At 47.9% G+C, this 21,443-nt stretch overlaps 2 protein-coding genes across 5 annotated transcripts in view; both read right to left on the bottom strand.

Moving 5' to 3' along the window:
- Positions 1 to 6,615, bottom strand: part of LOC105567719 (homeobox protein prospero) — a 37,914-nt gene extending 31,299 nt beyond the window's left edge. For 2 of the 4 annotated variants that reach the window (XM_012022802.1, XM_012022803.1), the window contains exons 1-3: positions 3,994 to 6,615; positions 3,167 to 3,677; positions 870 to 1,053 (exon numbers count right to left, since the gene is read on the bottom strand). In XM_012022802.1, the coding sequence (XP_011878192.1) occupies positions 870 to 1,053; positions 3,167 to 3,677; positions 3,994 to 6,615 (3,317 nt within the window). The remainder of the gene's footprint in view (positions 1 to 869; positions 1,054 to 3,166; positions 3,678 to 3,993) is intronic. The other 2 variants (XM_012022804.1, XM_012022805.1) reach the window with 1 other exon arrangement.
- A 648-nt stretch (positions 6,616 to 7,263) lies between these two features.
- LOC105567762 overlaps positions 7,264 to 21,443 on the bottom strand; it is an 86,425-nt gene continuing 72,245 nt past the window's right edge. Inside the window, exon 5 of the mRNA XM_012022875.1 lies at positions 7,264 to 7,537. Coding sequence (XP_011878265.1) covers positions 7,358 to 7,537 — 180 coding nt within the window. The 3' untranslated portion in view covers positions 7,264 to 7,357. The remainder of the gene's footprint in view (positions 7,538 to 21,443) is intronic.

The raw sequence follows: 21,443 nt of genomic DNA, 5'->3' as shown, positions 1-21,443 counted from the left end.
TAAGAAAGCGGTAATAATGTAACGACGAGGGCACGCGCGCGATCCACCTTCGACCGCCTTGTATCTTGGATCTGTACTGTACTCAGCCTAATTATAATCAGGCTAATGCCTGCCGGACAGTATGCGTCGGTACCTACCGGCCTCCTACGCTTCTATACCTGGCGCTATGTAGGTAGCGTTACTTATCCCCAGCTGCTCTACGAGAGAGGGTAATTAAGATTCGGACACACCCATCGTGACTCTCGTCTCTTGGGCTCTGACCGCTTCTGCAAAGGGAGTGGTCGATCCCTCGAAAACCTCGTTCTCGTTTGCATACACGAAACGCGCCTCTGTTATCAGAAACGTCTTCTACGATTCCATTCTTTAAAGGGAGTCGGCCGCACGAGATGCGAAAATGTCCGCGATTATGTAGGGGAGTGGCGACACGGCTGTCCGCCGTATCCTTGAGATTTTCTACATGGCCACGTCTGCTCGTTTTCGTGGATTTAGTTACCCATCCGGCAGCAGCAGCCGTACCGAAGGGCAATTCTCGATTTAAGCGAGATCGAAAATACGCGAATCGATTGCATACGTCAAGATTTCAATCTAGATTGCTAAAAAATTTATATTTAAAAGAACTGCTCGCTATCAAGTCGCGCTTTAACGTATTCATTTATTCCAACAAATTAACGTACCTGTAAAAATATCTCTCTCCCATGCTAACGTATCTCGTCTCTTTCGTAAGACATTTTTAAACTTTTTAGTTTTCCGTGTACGATACTCTAGGGCGAGGGGACTGTAGAATACGCAAGAAACAAGCCGCTCGCGTAGATGTGCATAGTTGAAAAGAACTATTCGCTATTAGAAGTTGAAAATTACACATTACTCACCGGAAGTTGGAGAACCACTTGACCAGCTGCGCTGTATTGTTTTTATTAAACTTGATGTCGGGGAAGTACATCTTAAGGACGGCCGAGGATGGGTACCTGACCCAGAAGAACATCAGCTTCGCCTTCCTCAGATGCATCGGCGTCAGCGTCGACGAGTTCACCGCGGTTAAGGAAATACCGTTTGCTATGTATATAAATATATGTAACACGTAAATGTATATGAAGAATTCCAATACAAAAAAGGGGGGATTAAGCTGAGAGAGAAAAGTGCGGTCAAAAGAAGCGTCGACTCGTTTCTCGGACGTCTGAGAGTATCTTAAATATAATCGTGTTTTCTTTCGTATCGAATCGGATCAGAAATCGTACAAATTGCGGCTATCGCGAGGGTGGGCGATAGAAGGTTCTCACCGCGAAGTTGATCTACGATTGGCCGTATCCTCAGCAGAAGCCTTACTGACTCCTTATTGGTAATAGGATCTCTACATGTGGTTTCATCACAATCTTATTCGATTAATTCACACGACTCTGCCGTATTGTCCACAACCCTTTCAACTTAATTCATCCACAACGTGTACGCTTGTATTTTCGATACCGCAAGCGTGAAATGTCAGCGCATAATCTCGCGTTAATCTCGAGCTAAAAAAATTCGGGACAGACTCTCTCTCTCTCTCTCTCTCTCTCTTTCGGAAAAAAAAGAAAAAGTAAAGAGGACGTAGGCAACAAAATGAATTCGGATGCATCAAATGCCAGCGAGAACCGCGATGAGGCCTAGGATGGTGCGTCCGGAGGAGCGCGGAACAGCAGATCGTGTCACGGCGATGCACAACGCGCTCGACCTACCCCAAGAGAGAGGAGGGAGTGAAAAAAATGTGCCATTGATTTTACATCAAAGGCCGACTAAAAAGGCGGCAAAGAACGGCACGCTACCCGATCGAGCGATCCGGTCCAACACGCCAATGCAGTTCCGACATTGCATCGGACAATCGGCGCTCACACGAACCCGCGCGCGACACTCGCCTTTTTTTCCTTGCTGCACCGAGGCGAACTCCCGATCCGCAAGCCACCGGATCTCTGCACGCTCTTTCGGTAACTCAGAAGCAAGCCGCGGCGGGGTGGAACATGCACGATAATCGGGCTGGTGAACCATTCGCTTTCGCCGATCATTTTCTGACGATACCAAGAGTGCATCTTAACCCGATGCATTCGCGGCTATTTTAGTCATTTCGAAAAGGATCAAGAATATTGTTTTTTTTTTAATTTAACACGATCCTTCATTAGTATGCAAGTCTTAAAATTGTTATAAATTTATAATGTAACTCAAATCGGTCGAGAAAAATAGAATTTTTCTTCTTTGCGACGTTAATCTCTGTAAATCAATATTAATTGTTTTCGCGTATATTAAACATATAAATTAAATATTTATCATTATTAATGAACACTTAAAAATTGTGTGATAAATTACTGCAAAATGTGGCAACGCCCATTCGTTTCTAACTCGATTAAATTTAGAATTCTAATAAGAGAGATTTTTGTTCTATCGTATACGGGCCTCTGTCAGGACTTTCCGTACCAAGTTGCGATCGAATGTAACAAATGTAACGACGTCTTTCTCGGAAGATGAGATGAATATTTACAGACAAAATTCGATACTCAGAAATGTAGCTTTACAAAGGCTCATATCACCGAGATCAGCGAAAGTAGCTTATCTAGGATAAGCCGAGGAGACGCTCGAAATGTGAAGTTCGCGAAACGCTCAGGCTGAATTGCGAAATTGCGGGACAGATTATTGGCTTGCGAAGTTGGGTGAGACTGCAAGCCGAGGGTGGGCCGAGGTAGGCAAAGAACTTTTGGCTCGGTGCGTTGTTGCCGGACAAACTCTACTCGTAGGTGCAGCCAACATTAGCCTAACTCCGTGGCAAACTAATCTAACATTCGTCCGAGCTTCCTCGCTCCAGCCGCCTTCCGAGCGAGCGAGTGAACGGAGCCATTTTGCCTGGCTTTTTCTCTCTCTCAAAAACCCACCGCTACATCCTAAACTTTTCGCGTTTCGCTTCTCTTCTAGCTCAAAAAATATCCCCGAGTATCTTAACCGTTTGTTCTAGTATTTCTACATTCTTTTTAACACCACAATTATTCCTCAGGTAACATAGTATTTTTTATTTTAACATTCTTCAATTAATTCTTCGTTATCTCTAGATGAATGATTAATATCATCAATTTTTTCACGCATTTTAAACGTAATAAAATATTAAAATGTTATCTGAGGAAAAATTGATAAAATTGTCGAGCATTATTACCATTTTTGCCCTTCAGCATATAAGTATTAGTAAAGGATATTGTAGGCTGAATTCCATCGTAGGTGATGTCGCCGGAATTGCAGTCGCTAGCTCGGTCGTTGCTGTCCATCCTAAGGTGTCCGTAGTCCGGACTACCGTGCTGGGCTGCCGCCAGCAAGGCTGGATGCAACATAGCCGGCGGATGGGGCAGTGGAGGGGAATCCCTGAGTTCTACACCTCCACCCGGAGGACTCGCGGGTAAATGATGTGGCCCCGGAGGTGGTACTTGACCAGGATGACTCGCGTGAGGATTGAAAAACGGCGAATAGGGCGAGAACACTTGACTCTCGTGGAGGCTTGGATTTGGTATCGCTACACTGGTTGGCAGGGACACCGGCAGCATCGGCGGTGGCGCGTGGTAGGGTCTCGGTGGTGGAGGAGGCGGGGGACTATCACTACCTCCTTGAGAACCGTTTCCCTCTTGCGCTAGGATTCTGGACACCGTTCTGGGAGTAATTCTTGTATCCGTCACCTGTAAGGCGTACTAATTAGTATTTTTTTTTTTAGTCAGACTTATTCATCTTTCGTAATTAATGTATAAATAAATTTATTTTATTTATAATTCATTTTTATAAAAGTATCTTAGATAATTATTATAATATTTTCGCTCTGATTTCGTCAACTTAAAGTTATTTAGCGTTATTCGAAAATTACGAGTGACTTGAAGTTAATATTTCTTTATATACAAAAAGTATGTAAAAAATTTATCCATACGTTTATATAAAAAAACATCAATTTATTATGACGAGTCTAAAGATATGTTAAGTTTGACAAGTTGCAATGCTTACCTTATGACGTTTTTTCTTCGGCGTCATGACGAGTGACAGGGCCTCATTTTGTTCCGAGTCCCTGTTTTCTCTCTCGTCACCTCTCATATTGCAGTATTGGTCGCGTTGCTGCTCCCTTTGCTGCTGTTCGCGTTGCTGCTGATGTTGCTGTTGGTGTTGCTGTTGTTGCTGCGCCTGCATGGACGCCTGCATGGCGTATATCGTCGGCGGTTTTGGGGTCTGAAACATTCCAACGCTCGGCCTTCCGTGCGAGGGCAGCTGATTCATCTGATTAAGATTATTTTCCGTGGGGCCAGCATGAGGGCCATGGGGCACACCACCTATGGACCCGATTTGCGAAAACCCCGTGGGTTGTGGAGGAGGGGGCCCACCGTTGAGGGGCCCCCGTGGCCCGTTTGGGCCACCGGGTGGTTGCGGAGCTCCTCTGTCGACCACTTTCGTCCTGGGCGATTTTCTTTCGAGCATTTGGCTCGCCAAAAGGAGGTCCTTATTGAGCTGCTCGGCAGCAGCCTGCGCTGCCTCGGTTTGCTTACCGAGAAACCTCCTCTGTTGCACGAACCTCGATACTATGCTGTCAATCAGATTGGTTAAAGAAGAAGTTATTTCCGTCTTCAAGATATCCGCCAGGCCTTCCAAATCGGCTCCGGTGATATGGGGGCCGGACGAACTGGCAGCTGCGGCGGCACCCCTGAAGACGCTTAGCCTTTCCTGGAAGTCTTTGTGTTGAATGGGCGTACTGGCTGATTGCATTTGCGGCGTCTGCGGCGTCGAAGGACCAGTGTTGTTCTGGCTCTGTTGCTGAGACTGGCTTGGTGGCGGTGGCGAACTCTGTCGTTGATGCTGCTGCTGCTGCTGCTGCTGTTGCTGCTGCTGCTGCTGTTGTTGTTGCTGCTGCTGCTGCTGTTGCTGCTGCTGCTGCTGCTGCTGCTGCCGCACGGCCGCTTCTTGATGTTGTTTCATTCTTTCGAGGGCAGCATGCTGTTGTTCGAAGTAGAGTTTATGCCCCATGTGATACATAGCGGCAGCCGCTGCGTGGGGGTGATCAGGTGGGAGGGCCGGGAGACCGTTGTACGGCGGTGGATGAGGTCGCGGCGGTCTCGGCGGTGGTTGCGGTGGTTGCTGAGGACTGGGTGGCGCGTCGCCGCTCTCACTTGTATCTGGCTCCATTCTACTGGAGAGTTCCATGTACTTTTGTTGCATTTCCGCCAATTGCTCGTGCAGCATTTTCAACTGTATCTTCAAATTATCTTTCTCCTCCCGTTTCTGCCTGATCGTCGCAGGGTCCTCCTCCTCTTCACTCTCGTCGTCGTCGTCCATCATGGTGTCGTTGACACTATGTTGGAGAACGTGATGCACCGTCTGTTGCTGAGGCTGATAGAGCTTGCGCTTCTTGCAACCGTTTACCGTTGCTGGCTGAAGCGCCGGGCTGCTGCGCATTGTGCTGACGATGTTCTCCACGCGAGCGCGTTTAATCTCTGTCGTTGGAGAGCTCGTCTCGGTCTTTGGCACGATCGGACAAGGAGAGTGACTAGGGCTACGTTTGATATTGAGCGACTCTTGCATCTCCTCCTTAACGGAGACCGAGCCCGATCTTGGTGCCGTTGGGCTAGGAGGCAGGCTCTGCTCGCAATCCGATCCGTCCAAGTTCGCCCCTGGCTCCATGCCGGCCTCGGCAAAGGCCTCCTCCATCGCGCGTGCCGCGGAGGCAGCATCCTCAGCGCTGTCCTCAGCGTCGCCCGGCATCACGGTATCACGATCACTGTGATTCGCGCTATTCACGATGTTATTACCATCACCACTCTCCTCCCCGCCACTCTGCACTGTTCCACTGCGCGCACTATCACTATTTTGTTGCTGATGCTGCTGGGGACTCTGCTGATGCTGTGATTTAAGTAATTCCGCGGTAGTATTGTTATTGTTATTACTGTGTATACTGTTGTTATTGTTCGGCTGCTCCTGCACGCCGAGAGCGGAGAGTTTGCGCCCCTGCAGAAGCATGTCGCGTAACATGTGCTGCGTGAGATCGGCCGTGGCGGGATCATCACAATTAGCCACGGCGCCCGGTTGCAAATTCGAGGCGGGATCCATGCCGGCACCGGTCATCCCGTGGCCGCCCTCTGGCGGGGATCCGCCAGCGTCACTGGCCTGTTTGACCTGCCTTCCTAATAACTCGTTCAGCATCTTGGCGGGGCCGAAGCCCGGAGCCCCGAAGAAGCCGAAGGCCGCGTGGCCGGAATGCTGCTGTGTTGTAGGACCCGTCGTAGCTGCGCCTAAATGACTTTGACTGCCAGTCGCTCCAGCCTGTTGCTGGAGCTGTTGTTGCTGCGGTTGTTGCGATTGCGACTGGTGGTGTTGCTGCGACTGCTGCTGCTGCTGCGGCGGCGGCTGTTGTTGTGGGTGCGTCGGTGGACCACTACCACTGAAGATCGAGCCGTATAGACCACCACCGAGGAAGGATGGCCGGGAGCTAAAGTTCGGTATACTCGAGTAGCTGTTGCGCGGCTCGCCGGCGTCCACGCGCTGTCTGGTGCGCTTCTGCTTCTTCAGGAGTTGCTGTTGCTTGCTTTCCGTGGCTGCTCCGTAGAGGGCGAAACACTCGGTCTCCTCCTCCGATGACATCATCGGCCGTCTGGTTGGTCGGCCCCCCGAAGGCCTCCGCGTCCCCTCCCCGCCAGTGCTTCTTGTCGCCCTCCCCTTCTCGAATAGCCCCTCGTGGCTCAGTGCGCTGCCTCGGCTTCTGCACTGTGTAGTCTCTCTGGGTACCCCCTACTACAGCTGCCTTTTCTCCGCGTTCCTTCTAGCTAATGCTCCCTACCTCGTTCGACACCGACCACCACCACCTCTCCACTTCCTTTGCCTTCGCCGTCTCCTTCTCGGTCTTCTTCTCCTCTTCCTTTTCCGTCTTCTTCGCCGCCACCGCCTCCTCCTCCGCCTCCTCCTCCTCCTCCTCCTCCGCCTCCTCCTCCTCCTCCTCTGCCGCCTCCTCTGCTTTCTTCGCCGCCGCCGCCGACGACGACGACGACGCCGGCACCCTTCTCGTCCCCGACGAACTCCTGCTTCCTCCTCTTCTCCTTCTTCTCCTTCTCTCGCGCTTCCTCTTCTTCTTCTTCCGTCGTTCCTCGCTTTTTCTGTGCTTTCTCTTCACTATTCCTCGCCCCGCACCTTCCGCCGTAAAGCTGACGCCAACGGCTGAGGCTGCTGTTCGGTGACTTGATGCCGGACGTCCGCCTTCGTCTCCGAATGGCGGGACTTCTTCGGAAGATACGATTCGTTATCGGGTCGGTATCCGCTGCTGTCGTGTTTCTTACTACTTCTGCTACGGTAATTGTTATAACCGGGACCGCCGCTGTTGCTACCGATGCGTTTACTCCCGGTAATCGTTGCGATGTTGTTGCCGTTGATGATAACCAGAAGGGAAGCCGGTATTCTCGCGGGCGGAATCCTCGTGCTCCCGCCTGGGAGCTGCATCCTTCGAGCTCGCCAAAGGGCTAAGTGCCCCTCGCTCCCTCGTCTCGATTTTCGTGGCCGCAATTCTCCGATACGTCTGAAATAGAAAGACGACGGTTCATCTTAGCGATCTGTGTCGGCTAAACGAATATCGCTTGTCTATATATATACATATATACAGTAAGAGAATCGATTCAAAGGAACGATAATAGCACACGGTAGTGTATTTTAAGCTCTGTATATAGACCGTTGTATTGAAAGAAATGTCGTTTCCGTAGATAGGAAGTTCTCGATGGTGTGTACACTTGTCGTTTCCTCTTATTATTAGCTTATCTTATTTTAACCGCAAATCAAATGGCAGCGATGTTTTAAACCGGACTATTATAGATGCATCATTAATCCTCATAATCGTAACGTGTACCTCGCAAGTATTTCCTATCGGGGATAGAAATACGTGCGTGCATTTTTGCTTCACTGTCTACTCAAATATTCTATTTTAGTATTCTATCGTTTCGCACTTGGACACACGCGCGTGTGCATCGCGACAGATTCTTAGGGATTCAGAAATTTTGTAGAAAATATTTCTCACTTTCCAAGATACAGGTATTCGATTCGGAAGAAAAAAAAAATACATTAATTCTATGCGAGATGACGTCACGGTACGATAGAACATGAGAAAAGAGTGCGAAGTGTTATCGGTTAAAAATACAGTGATCGACCACGGCGAGGGCGACGACGACGGCGACAAAGAAGAAGAGCAGACCGCGGGTGACAGTTGCAAGCAATATGTTTCACCCTCGTCCGAACACCCTGCGGCCGATAGAAGCAAAAACTCAAAGTATAGTGAGTTACGAGGGGGCTAGCGAAGAAGGGGGTGGCTTCGCCTGAGAAGCGGCCATAAGAAAATTACCTGCGTTGAATATCTTATTCGATACATAAGCAGTTCCGCCTAGAGCGGTCTCTTCGCCGCGGGATGCACACCGTCGTCGGTCGATATACTCGGCGAAAGAAAGGGGGGCACAAAAAGTAATTGATAGTCCGCTCATTGCTCGCTCGATCATAGACCAGGCCCATCTGGCTTGCTCGGATGAGGGAAAATAGAGTCGCGCTCTTCTGCGTCTTTCACGCGGCCGATCCTTACGTTTTCGTTTCGCTAAATAAATTTGCCGCTCGCTAACACACCGATTTTTATTACAACGCCACAACGAGGTGACAATATTTCGTTATTGTCGTTACAATTGTTTACTCGGCACAAAATTTTTTAATAGAATCCCTTTCTGCTGCGATGTCTCCACGCGCGCAAATAATCGCTCTTCATTCGTCAATGGTACGGCCTGTTAGAAGCTTCGATCGTCATGCAGTTCAATTGACGCTGCGTATAAGTGCGTAAGTGAGACGTTTGTGTAGTTGCACGTATGCGTTACGGTGTGGAGCTTGAATATGTACTAACACAGCGTACGAGCACACGCGTTTGTGCACACGTACGCGAGATTCGAAGCAACAGCTGAGCAGTTTAAAGCACCTGCGCTCAATAAGCCGACAATATTCCATAGTTCGTCTACGCGTAAACCCCCTGCCTACGAGGACACCCCGATATTCGTTCCAATACGTATCAAGAAGTCAAAAGAGTTTGCAGAGAACAATGCGTGAGGTGTCACGAAGTAAAGAAAGTTTACTGAAAACTGTATTCCATGAATAAAAAATACCAATGTTTTTTTTTACTTTACCGAGACCAGACTCTTTATAAATGTAATTGATATTACAATTTTTACAAATGAATGTTGTGAAAACTTCTAGTGCTAAGAAGTAAAGTATTGAACGAAGTTTCAGCAACCATCGTAACGATAATAGGTATATCTTCCCTCCTTCTAGATCGAGGGTTGCGTAACAGGAAGACAGATTATTGTAAGACATAAGCGAATAGAGAGACGCGCGCGTACTCAAAGTATCGTCGACATCCTCATTGTGCACTTGAAGCACTATTACGTAAACGTTCAATTACAGCAAGTTAACGCGTTCTCGGGCGTTTCCTCGAAGAGGAGCGATTCGTTCTGAGAAATTGCTAGGCAGTTCCGTTGGCAATTACTTTAGAGGGGTGCAGCGCTTGTTGCGGCCCTCGTTACATCCAGAAGTGACATATGGTGTCGACCTCGATAAGGTCTACGGGACGACGATTGTACCTGGACAGGAGGGGCGCTTCGAGGGGGGTCGAACTTCAGTCTTTCCCGTTTTTTGATCGGTACTTCCCCGTGTGCCGTCATGCGTGGGACGAGAAGGGGAAAACAAAAAGGTGCCGGTGTCCTGCCGGAAATGGCTTCAGGAACTCTCCCACTGTTGCGTCGATTCGGAAGTAGACGCGACGAGCTAATTACACGCGAGGAGTGTGTTCGCCAAGACGAGCGCGGGGGAAGCAGACAGGGTCTTACCGCTACTGGTATACGGCGACCGATTTTTCATAATAAATACTCCCAAATTCGAATAAATGGGCGCCTGCTCTTTTCCTCTCGTTATAAAAGGTACATTTTTGCACAGGATGACAATTTTTATCGTACAATTGAGATCTTACGGCTCATGGGAACAAAATGTCACCGGTATTATTGCGAGAGAATCGATAGGTAAACTACGGAAATGATGTGCGGAAGTTAATCGCGTGCGCGAGTCGATATGTCATAGAATTAGCGACTATTAAGGCGCAAGAAAAACACACGTCGGCAAGTCACCAATGATCATTTCCTGTACGTCATACGATATTTACCATTTAAACAGGTGGGTAGATTTCAAAGCGTGATTATAGTGCATAGTAATAGGGTCCGCAAGTAATACGTAGGATAGTTAACGCATGGGGAGCCCTCGATGGAACTTCAAGGTGATAGTCAATATTATATCACGTGATCGTTTCTCTCTCTCTCTCTCTCTTTTTTTCAAGTAGATGACGACGCGTGAAAAGTCGCGAGAGTAACGATTTAAGGACGCCGCGACATTTTACCGAGCAAATTTGACGAAAGGCACGAACTTGCGTTCCGCTGCACTCCCGTGCGTGCGAACAATTTTTCGTTACCCTCCCTCGCGAAATAGCCGAAGAAATAAGGGAAGATAGCTGCTGCTACGTGAGCATCACATGGCGCGCATACCCCACATGGCGTTGTCGAGGTAACACAGCGGCGGCATGTGCATCGGAATTCCACCCCCCGTAGGTGTCATGTGGTGAGAGCGCTCGCAGGGGGTTGCATGGGAACTCGACTGTGGTCATCAGTCCATGTCCATCGCGTATGTACGCACGCACGGCGCTTAGGCACGTAGACGCGACTCGACCCTCCCGGTATATAAAATTATTGTAACATTCGTCTCGTCGTTATGCCTTACGACGGGGGGATGCGTAGGGGGATAGACGTACTTCGTAGCCGTAACACGCATCCGCAAACCGCACAAACACCGCGGCCTATACGTCCCCGTGGTCTTGCCTAAGCGCGAACGTGTAGACACGCGCACACGCGCGCAAGCGAAACGTACCGCCGGCCGCGCTGGGGTACCTACTCACACGCGTCGGCGGCGCACACGGCGGCCCCGTCGTGTACGTACACACACGGTTCACACGCGTTCAGCATATTATCGGCCTGCTCTGATGCAACAAGTTGACCGGGTGTCAATTGATGTGTTATTAATTGGAGGTTAATTGCGTTAATGCGCTGTCGACCCCGCCTCTCTGTCGTCTACCCGCTCTCCCACCCCCGACGCCCACCGCACCCGCCTTCAACGAGCCCCACTGTTTTATTATTATTTTGCATTCGAATCGTTTCGATTCAACACACACTGGCACGCGCCCAAACCAAACTGGCGAGAGGGAGAGCGAGAACCGCGCCGGCAGGCCGCGAGCCGGAGAGAGCGCGAGAGAGCATTTAAAAGCGGCGGCCTGTCACCGATTTTCATAATTCACAGCTCGTTAAATTTGTTTCGCTTTTTGCCCCGCTTTTCGCGGTTACGCGCCCCGACGCCATTAATCTACCTTCGGTCGTTTTCAATGAGTTTAATCGCGTTTCAAAAACAATGTGGGTCAACGCCACGCTTGTGTTATTCCTGACACGTGAGCATGACCTTCTCGCCGTTTTCATTTCGATTTCGGTTCCCATTCATGCCGTTGCGGATAGCACGCGATAATGAGCGCCCGTGTTTTTCGAAAGTTTTCACGCCGCGGCGTTCCAGCTTGTGCTCCGCGTCGTATTTCAAGCGAGGCAAAGGACCAAGTTCCGTAAGAATGCAACTTAAGACGCGGGCTAACGGCAAGTTTCGTCCTTTCAGAATGCCCGCGTCTCACTGGCGGTGGGAGAGCAGTCATTTATGCCTGTTTCGTGCAGCTGAGATTTGCACGGTTTCCGACAAATACACAGGCGTACAGACTTGTACCGCGATGGAGAAAGGTGAACGGTTCAATGACGTTTCCTTCGCGTGAGATCGACGATCGTCAGGGAGTTCCCCAAGGTGCGATCGCAAATCTCGGAGACGTTTCTATACGACCTTTCCTCCAATACGTTCCCATGACTTTCTCGCGGTGGGAAACGCTAACGTCTGATATTAAAGGCTACAAAAACTCCTGCGGCGCCCTTCGTCCTCTCTCTCTCTCAGGAAAGGAAGTAGGAACAACGGTCTTTGTGCCCTCAGTGGCGTGGATGCGATGCTGCGGGCATCGAAATCCGGAACTTTATGCAGCGAGAACGGTCGCGCGTTTGTTTAATGATTTATTATATTAATTTAACGGTTTATAAAATTAATTACGCCGGTCAATTTGATCTCTGTATTTATATTTATCTACGAGTATCGTATAAAAGTAAAATCAATGAAGCTTGTTAAAGCTTATCAGTTGTATTTCATTAATACAGACATCGTTAAAAATGTATCGTTTACAGTAATACCGTATCTGATTTAACTTGAAAAGCAATAAAACGATTGTCTAATAGCGTTTTACAAATAAGCAAATTATCTCGTTTTTATTCCGTGCTGAATCAAATTTTCCAGATAATGTAGCAAACATAATACAACCGCGTAAACTGTGAATTACACGGGGAGTAAAATAACTTTTGCGTAGGGAAATGCGAGCGGAAACGCGTAACCTTGAAACGCTCCAAGAGCCAAGAAACTCCCCCGTTACCGACGACACTGCAAGATCAAGGAGGCCCCCTCGGTAGAATTCAGGTGGTTCGCCCGGTGGCGTCCCCGATTTAAATGTCCAGGTATCCCCTGATTGTATACCCGATCGAGGTAACTTCTCGAGACTCGGCTCCCCCTTGGGTGCTCGCCCCATCGAGGAGGAAGGCCGAAGGAGAAGGGCAAAGAAGGTAAGAATGCCTCCTTACGATACGGAGAGAGCGCGTGCCAGCTGCCGCGTCGTGGCATAACCGACGTTTCGGCTTCTTGTTGTCATTGTTATACCCGACCAAGGTTCCCCTAACGTCTTGGGGCTGAACGGACTTCGCCTTTCTAACGTCTTAAGGAACGCGAACAAGCTGGCTCGTGCCGGGGGAGGAGTAACGGTTTCCGCTTGCCCCGACGTTACCCGATTATCCATTCACTTCTGTCTGCCGATAATTTCTTCATTTTGTTCAGTTTTAAGCGTAAAAAATGAAAATGACATGCAAAAGATAAAAATAGAAACGTAAAAAATGTAAAGGACTCAAAAGGGAAAAATCCATGTAACATTTCTACCGTCTCATTTTAACATTCTACATTGATATTTTCTTTACCCTCGACTTGCCTTCTCTGTCAATAATTCTTTGCGAGAACATGTCCCCCCCCTCGCAATTTTTTATTTCTTAGAAAGATACAATATAATAAAGAGCACAAATGAATGGGACGAATCGCCGAAGAGGAGAAGCAGATTTAGCAGATAGATTTCGGTATTTTCTTCCCCGTCTTTTGGCCACGGGCTATTCTTGGAGGCAATTATGGAGATACGTTCGCGGCATATTGGCAACCAAGAACGTCCAGGATTACCGGCGTTATTGTCGTCGCCATTTCGCGGCGCGGTCTTCTTATGGCAGTCGGCCAACGTGTTTTCTAGTTTTTGCAACGACGGCAATCATGCCGCGGGCATTATCGAGCACCGAGGATTACTTAATTATATTCAATTGCCAAAGTTTCGTATGTTTGCGCGGCGTATAACGGCGCGGTATCTCCGCGAGAGCGTCTGGGAGCCGCTATTTTTAAAAGTATCCCGGAACGAACGGGGTCTCTCGCATTGTCGTTTTCTAGAGAAACTAGTAAATAGCATATTGTTGAGCGTATTGTGTTTTTTTACGTGTTTGACGTAAACATACAGCGCAATCCATACGAACGTTACAGAAAGTCCGTAAAAATTTAACTCGTGTGTCTTGTTAACGACGCACACGGGATTTTAAACAGCAAGGTAAAACGAACGCGTCCAAAATAAAACTCAACGGGAGATCGAAAGTCATCCACGCTTCCAAGATCTAAGAGAATAGATACGAGGATAAATAGACACGAATGATGTGGGCTCCACATCGTACGAGGCATCGTGGCTTCTAGTGCAGCTGGACCTTGATCTACATTCGGGGTCCCGCAAACAGAATCGACGCACCTTTGATCGCCCTTAAGGCTGGAAACATCTGGTCGCCGTCAGCTATCGATCGAATCCCCCCAGAGCGAGTGACAGATCCGATGTTTATTGGTAATCAACACAGGGCACGAAGCCAACGCGTACGAATGCCCCTCGTTAAACAATTTGGCATTTAGGCTGCAAAGTTTTCCGATAATATCCCGGCTCGATTTTTTTGTGAGGTAACTCGAACGCCATGTAAATCTGTTGTAGGCTACTTGGCGTAAATTAATCGTTGCTGATAAATCGGCGATAAAATCCTCGGAGACGGGGAAGCCGATTGGCGGAAAAGCAGAATCTTCCTTTCTTGACATAGACAGATGCGACGTGGCACGTCCGCGCGAATCTCCGCGGAGTGAAGCGAGTGCGGCGAGCGGTGGTCTGATCGTTTGAGCCAATCACGCCGTGATTGAGTATAATGGACTTGCGTCTTGTCCCCCAGGCCAGTGGCTCTCGAGCTAACTCGTACGATCTACAACCGGCCCTTTCGAACGGCCGGTCGTGGACCAGATCGCTCTTGGGTTGGTCACCAGCGAGCCGTAAGTGACTAGGGCACAGGATGAAGGCTGTGTCCGAGTGAGCGAGCGGCCTGTTGGTATGATAATGAGGAAGGTGACTTCCGACGATCCATCGCGGAGAGCGGCCATGGGAGAAAGACAGAGCAAAAGCGTCGGAATGCACCGATGACGAAGATGGAGAGCCGTCCAAGAGACGTGGGTGAGGGAGACGAGGGGACGCGAAAGAGGTCTATCGAGGCTGATAGAGGAGGAACTCCCGACGCCGCGCCGAGGGTCGAGGGTCGGCCAAGAAGCGGACACTCCAATCCACAACATCCCTTCCGATTCTACATTCATACGTAAGCCTCGCACAGGCTCTCCTCCGCCACCGCTTGTTCCTATCTCTCGTCTCTTCCTTCCGCGGCCCCCGGTGTAAATTGACATGAGAGACAGGACACAAGGTAGGGGGGGGACGACGTGCGTCAGCGGGTCACGCGTATGTACGAACCGGCTCGAGGAGCGGAAGGCTCTTGGTGAACCACGACGGAGCGGTAGGGGAGGATGCAGCGCGCTCGTCGCGCACCGCTCGAAAGACACTCGGCATGATTGGCCGTGCGCGTGTCTCGGTCGTCGTGTACGCGCACATTATGCGCGTAAGAGCAAGCGGGGGAGGGGGCGAGGGCGGCGGGGAGGGCCTCCTGCGGAGCGAACCATCGGGTGACGCTGCGCACCCGATGAGGATACGAGCCAATTTTCCCAAACGCCGTCAATTCAGCTAACCAGCTAAATTCGCGAACGCGAAGCGAAGGAGGGAGGACCCCGAGGCGTGTGAGAAAAAGGGATCGCCGGAGAGAAACGGGACGATGGGCTAAAGTGCTGGAAATAACGCGATGCGTTATTTGCATGAGAAGCGAAAGACTGGCTCGCTCGCGGATACGATGACGCCGGTACGGGCCGGTTCCCAAGTATGTCGAATGGATATGTGTGCTGAGCCGTGGCTCGGTTAATCCAATTGAGTCAATTTGGGTTAACTTAAAGTCGTCTAAACAGCTTGTTTAGACGTCCCGTAACGCACTCGCGAGCACGTATCCGGCCCTCTTCCTTCCTATCGCCATCAGATCTTTCTCCGCTCGTCGCCGATAAGTCGAGATAAGTAGATTGATTAGCGACCATTGATTGGCCGGAGCCAATTTGCGGATATTATTCTAGTTCTCATTAACCGGTCGATATTGATTTTTCATCACTCCAATTCCCATGTCACAATTTCCGCTGACAGTATTTACTTTGATTTCTACAAACTGTACCAGAAGTGGTGCCTCACATATGCATTTTTGTCAATTACACCGCTGTCACTGTAAAAATAATGCCACTTTCTTACAAAACTCCACTTCTCTGCAGTATCTCTCGATCTAGTCTGCAAATAACGAAGGTTCGCAAGTGAGTTCATTTTAGATTTTCCTTAACTAAATTTCCTCTCGATTTAGCGTTATTTTTGCTAGCGATATCATTGGAGTATCGACCGGTGTATTCTGAATTTATACGGAAATGTTTTTATCCTCGTACTTTTTGCTCGCAAAATATCAATGTTCTCGCGTATCTCTTCTACAAACACATCCAATTAAAGAATTCGGTATAACTGATCGAGATATTAACTAACTTGTTCGAGTTGAAATTAAATTTTTGAATCAAATTAGAGATTACGATTTTCCACGATCGCTGTTTAGCGAGCGGTCGCCCACGTCATCGAAAAAGGATCGATGACGATGATTGTCTGCCGAGAGAGGGCGAAGACGCGTCTAGCCTAACCGCCGTCTCGACGATGATGTAGTCATTGTGCTCTATGCTGCTCTAGTGCGGGGCATGCGAGTATTTGCCCACGGTACATACTAGACTCTCCTCCCCAGCTGACGTTGATTGAAGGAATAAGGGAAACGGCGAGCTCCCTCAAGTACCCACCAACACTATCGCCGCCGCCGCTACGATCGCTATCAACGTTTCGCCTCTGCCTGCTGCAGCCTCTACAAATCGACCACCACGTACGTCATCGTCTCGACCACCTCTATCACGGACGCATAATCACCGTTGTGAGATGCCGTACGCACCGGCGCGACGCGTCGGATACATCGGAGATTCCTCCTCTTTCAATCTGCACGTTAATTAAACAGGATTTACGTGGCTGGAGGCAGCACGTTGGAGAAATAGACGCACAGATTCTATTACTACATGCAATTCTCAAGAATGTGTGAGACTTGTACAATTTTAACTTGTATTTATCACTTTATATTTTTATTTAAAAATTTTCTGGACACCACAACCCTGTCTAGGCCCTGAGCTCCTTCTATGGTTACTTTGATTTCTATAAATATTTATTAAAATAGAAAAGCTCTAATGTTTGTGCGCGATTAATTTTCGCACGCATATCATGGCGGCAGTGTGCGCTAGATGTGGATAATATGTACGTAGAACATGCCGTTTCCCACGTATCGCGCTCCAAGTGTTGAAAAAGAAACGCGGGGAAAATAGAATGGTTACGGCGACTGGAGCGAGCGAGCTTAAGGGGGATAGAGAGGGGTAGGAGGCAATAGATCTTATTAAGAGACGGAATGAGTCACTCGGTTGTACGCGGTGGAAAAAAAAAGGGATAGGGAGACTTGATCGCGACCAAGCGGAGACCGAACAAAAATGCCGCGATAGATGGGTGGGTGTCTCAGATCCGGAACTTGTTGACAATGGTGCGGAAGGCGATACACCTGGACGGTCGCGAGGAACGTGCAAGTATTGACCCATCGCTCGCTGTGACCGGACGGTGCGCGACTGTGACTAAACTTTCTCGCGCGTCTCATGTGGTCAGTGGACCTCGTCTCCTGAAAGAGAGGGAGAGAGAGAGAGTGAGAGAGAAAGAAAGAGATCGGCCCCCCTGGTCATTCGTGCCGCGATTGCGTTCGTGATGGCGCGATTATTTACATTACTTCCGAATTGGTAAATAAGAGACGCGATGTCGGACGCGGAAGCATGTCGCAACCGCCTCTTTCCGCAGAGGCGCTCCCTCCGCCGCCGCGACCGCTTCTCCCCGAGCGCCGTCGTAAAAATCCTCCTTCCGGAGTTCGCGCGACACAAATGGGTCTCGTCAAAGTTCACCACAGTAATGTGGAAAAGGGCAGGATTGTTTGATTAACCGCAGGCGATGCGTAATTATTCCACTCAGTGGCTCCGAATGAAATAAGATGCGTGTTTTTTTTTAGTGACGTCTTTTTTTGAGCAACTGGCGCGGATAAGAAACGCGTAATCGATTTAGATTTACATCCTGCAACGAGTGTAACTATGATCAGTGTGTTATTGCGTACACACGAACGCATTAATTTTACATTTACGTCTATGGAAGCACATACGAGACAGTACACGACAGTTTAGCGTAATTGTGATGGACGCGATGTCTTGTTATTAACGCGCGTATAAGTTTCATCCTCGCCTTTTCAAGAAGCGACGTTGTGGTGGTATTACCCGCGAGCCACTTAACATCTTTCGAAAGTTATCTTTGTCGTCAGGATATTGGCTCAAAACGGTCGTTTAAATCTCAGGAGTCTAATGACACCCGCGCGATAATAGGGCGGCATGATTTGACAAGCGAAGTGGTTACGAAGACAAATGAGTGCTTTAGTCGCGTTCGAAACTATCGATCGTTCTACGAGCCCAGCCAGAGCCTCTCTCCCTCCCTCCCTCTCTCTCTCTGATTATGAGCAAAACTTCCCGTATGACACTCGTTAACATTTAAATCGTACGTAAGATGCAATAAATTAATTATCGTGAGGTGATAATGATGTGCCGTCGTGCAGATAGAAAGAAGTTTAATCTTCACGCTACTTTGTCTTTATCTTTAAAATGACCTTTGAAATAATTTACAACAGCGTCAATCTGCGTTTAATTAGCGCTTTGGCTTTTACTTGTACTTAAGATTGAAATGATCGCGCAACACGAAAATAAATGACATTTCGTTTTATTCAAAGCTACGATCGGAAAATTCTCTATTACTCTAAAGTGTTATATTAATATTCTTTTGCGCGTAGCAAACATATCCAGTCCGTGTATAATGATATATATTTAATCATCAGAATTACTACTTCTCAGTATGTACTATATTGCTCAGTACTATCATATATTGCTACCAATGCAATTGCCCTCTTATCAGGCTGCTGTATTTTATATATATAGTATGTATGATATAATTGATTGTATTGTAGATTGCGACAAATTTCATCGAATTGTATAACATTCATTGTAGCACACGATTCGCGTATATTCTCTTATGCAGACAGTTCGCATGCTAAGGCAATTATCTAACAGCAGCAAGGTCAGAAGTAGGCATAATTGACATTATGTCATCCTTTTGTCGTTTCCACAGATCTTGCGCAGTTGGCGTGCATCGTACATCCGATGGGGTCCCCCCGAATCTTCCAGCAAGCTCGAGATAATCGGTTAACAACGAGTAATTTGTTTTGACGAACTTGTCCGCTCCAGAACTAGACGTGGCGCACGATTGCGTAAATAATCGAGGTAAATAATAATCTTTCGCGGAAATATTATATTTTTATTTGATTCTGAATAGCAATCAAGAGCAATTGTATTCTCTATGTACATACGTACAAGGCACAGGGCCCGATATCGTTGCGTCGAGCGAGCGCACAATCGCTTCGCCAACGTTACGTTGCGCCCGTCTGCTCGTCGCGCGGATCTCCGATTTATGAAATAAGCCGTCATCATAGATCCCGGCCGGTCGAACGGAGACGCGTGATGTTATGACACATTGGACACTCGCTCGTGTCTGTGTCCCCACATATATGCGCAACACATATCCGGGGGTCGGGTCAGTTCTCAGGGCTATCATTGCCTGCCGGCCGGAAGACTCACTTAGACCCGTCTTGAGTTACCCCTCTTCGTCCCTGGCCATCGTTCCTCGACAAACTCACGACCATAATCCCTCCTTCCCTTTTCGTCTCCCCGATTCGCTCTCTCGTTCTGGGGCGCGCGAATCCGTCTGCCATCCCCATCGCTTTTCTCTCTTGAAGAAGGGGGGGACCTACTTGTCGGATTCTCTTTTCTCCTTCGGCTTTTCTTCCCTCACCCGCCGAGAACACTTGCCTTTCCGAGGAGCACCGTCACAGAGTTATTTACAGGTCGGTCTTATGAGTAAATGATTTTTTTTCCGCGGTTACGACCTGAATGACTGTCTTGTATTCTTAAGACACAAGACGGTTATTGTGCGTTACTTTAAGATGAGGAGTTAAAACGTAAAACGTCGTCTTAAGCGTACAAGCCAGTTATTGTGTGGTACTTTAAGACAAAGGCTTAAAACATAAAATATTCCCTCAAGAGTACAAGACAGTCGTTTTGCACAGGTCTTTAGTGTGAAACATTTCTTAACAGTCAAGTTTTTCGAAGGATTTAATATTATATTGTTAAGATTAATGTAATTTCTGCACAATAATAATTTGAACCAATAATACTCTGATAATTATTTAATTAAATATAATTTACATATTATTAAAATAAGATTTACGTGTGAATCGCGATATCAATAAATCGCGAAGGCTGCTAAATGCCGAAGACCTTCTATGCCTACTTTATTATGTGTGAAATGATTTAATAAATTCCACGAAAGAAAAGTATAACTTGCTTTCCAAATCAATTTTATGAATTAAAATCGTGATAAAAGCACGTTATTATTTCACTAAAAATATTGGCCATCTACTTTTTATCGTTGTTTTCGTCACGGCAATTAATTTCACTTCGCACTCTTAAGTCGGCTTATTTATGATAATTGGATAAGTGGCTTTAATTACCAACGCCGTCATAGAAATAATCGTTTTCTATTTGCGCACTCCTGCGACGTGCACGCGTCATTATCGCGCCGCTCGCGAACTTGTTGCGAATTCGCGACGAGAGAGGAAGACGCGCGTACACATGCACGAGTCGGGAACGCGTGTGCGACGTGTACGGGCCGTAATTGCACGCGTATGACAACGCGTAAACGTGTGCGTATGGACCCATTGTGCGTTTCCGTGGCGGATACGACTCCTGTTACCCTTTAGGGAGTATTTGTGTGTGTATACAGAGAACTGCGCTAAGTACCAGAGTCTTCGGTAAATCAGAACTATTTGTACTCTTGTACAAACGCAAGTAAGGTGGTTTCTCACAAATTAATAATATCTTTAATTAATTTATTTAGAAAGAGACGGAGGGGAAGGGAAATTAATTAATACTAGCATAGCAAAAATGGGAAAAATGCCACTTAGAGATGATATCTGTCCCTTGAAATATTTACTTGAATATTGACAAATTATGTTACAGAATACGAAGTAGATGTCAAGTTTTCAAACTAAAATGACTTGTCGTCAGAAATAGTTCTGTATTCCGGTTGTATCGTGGATGGTGTGTTAAAACTTAAATGTGATTGGATCAAATATAAGAGCAACGATGTCCAGAGTACTTTTTCGTCGACAGAACGCGACTGTCACGTCGGAAAGAAAGGCATAAACGCGGCGATGCCGGGCGTGTCGCGCTCGCGATGCCTCCGCGCTTTCTCGCAAAGAATAAAATGCTTTTATAATACTTTGTTATGTAGTCCTCGGCTCGTTATGCCGTCCCGCGTGTATTACGACTTCCCTTTACTGCCTTAAGTTCGTTCTGGCTGGTTTACAGCCCGCGACTCCGGTGACGACGACGGAACGCACCGGGTGTCGATATGTATTTCCTTCTCTCCTATTGGCATTGCTCTTCCGTTTACTCGTAAAAATATTCGGCGACGCTCCCTGCGGCTATAAAAGCATACTTTGCGAACGAAAGTGAGAGGGTTTACGTGGAAAATTAAGGAGGACAACTGCGAATTTCCTGTCCTCGGGTCG

The sequence above is a fragment of the Vollenhovia emeryi genome, unplaced genomic scaffold (assembly GCF_000949405.1).
Source record: "Vollenhovia emeryi isolate VEMERY1.0 unplaced genomic scaffold, V.emery_V1.0 DF939135.1, whole genome shotgun sequence".
In the NCBI taxonomy this organism is placed as follows: domain Eukaryota; kingdom Metazoa; phylum Arthropoda; class Insecta; order Hymenoptera; family Formicidae; genus Vollenhovia; species Vollenhovia emeryi.
The sequence above is the reverse complement of the archived record's forward strand: the minus strand, read 5'-3'. Positions and strand labels throughout refer to the sequence as shown.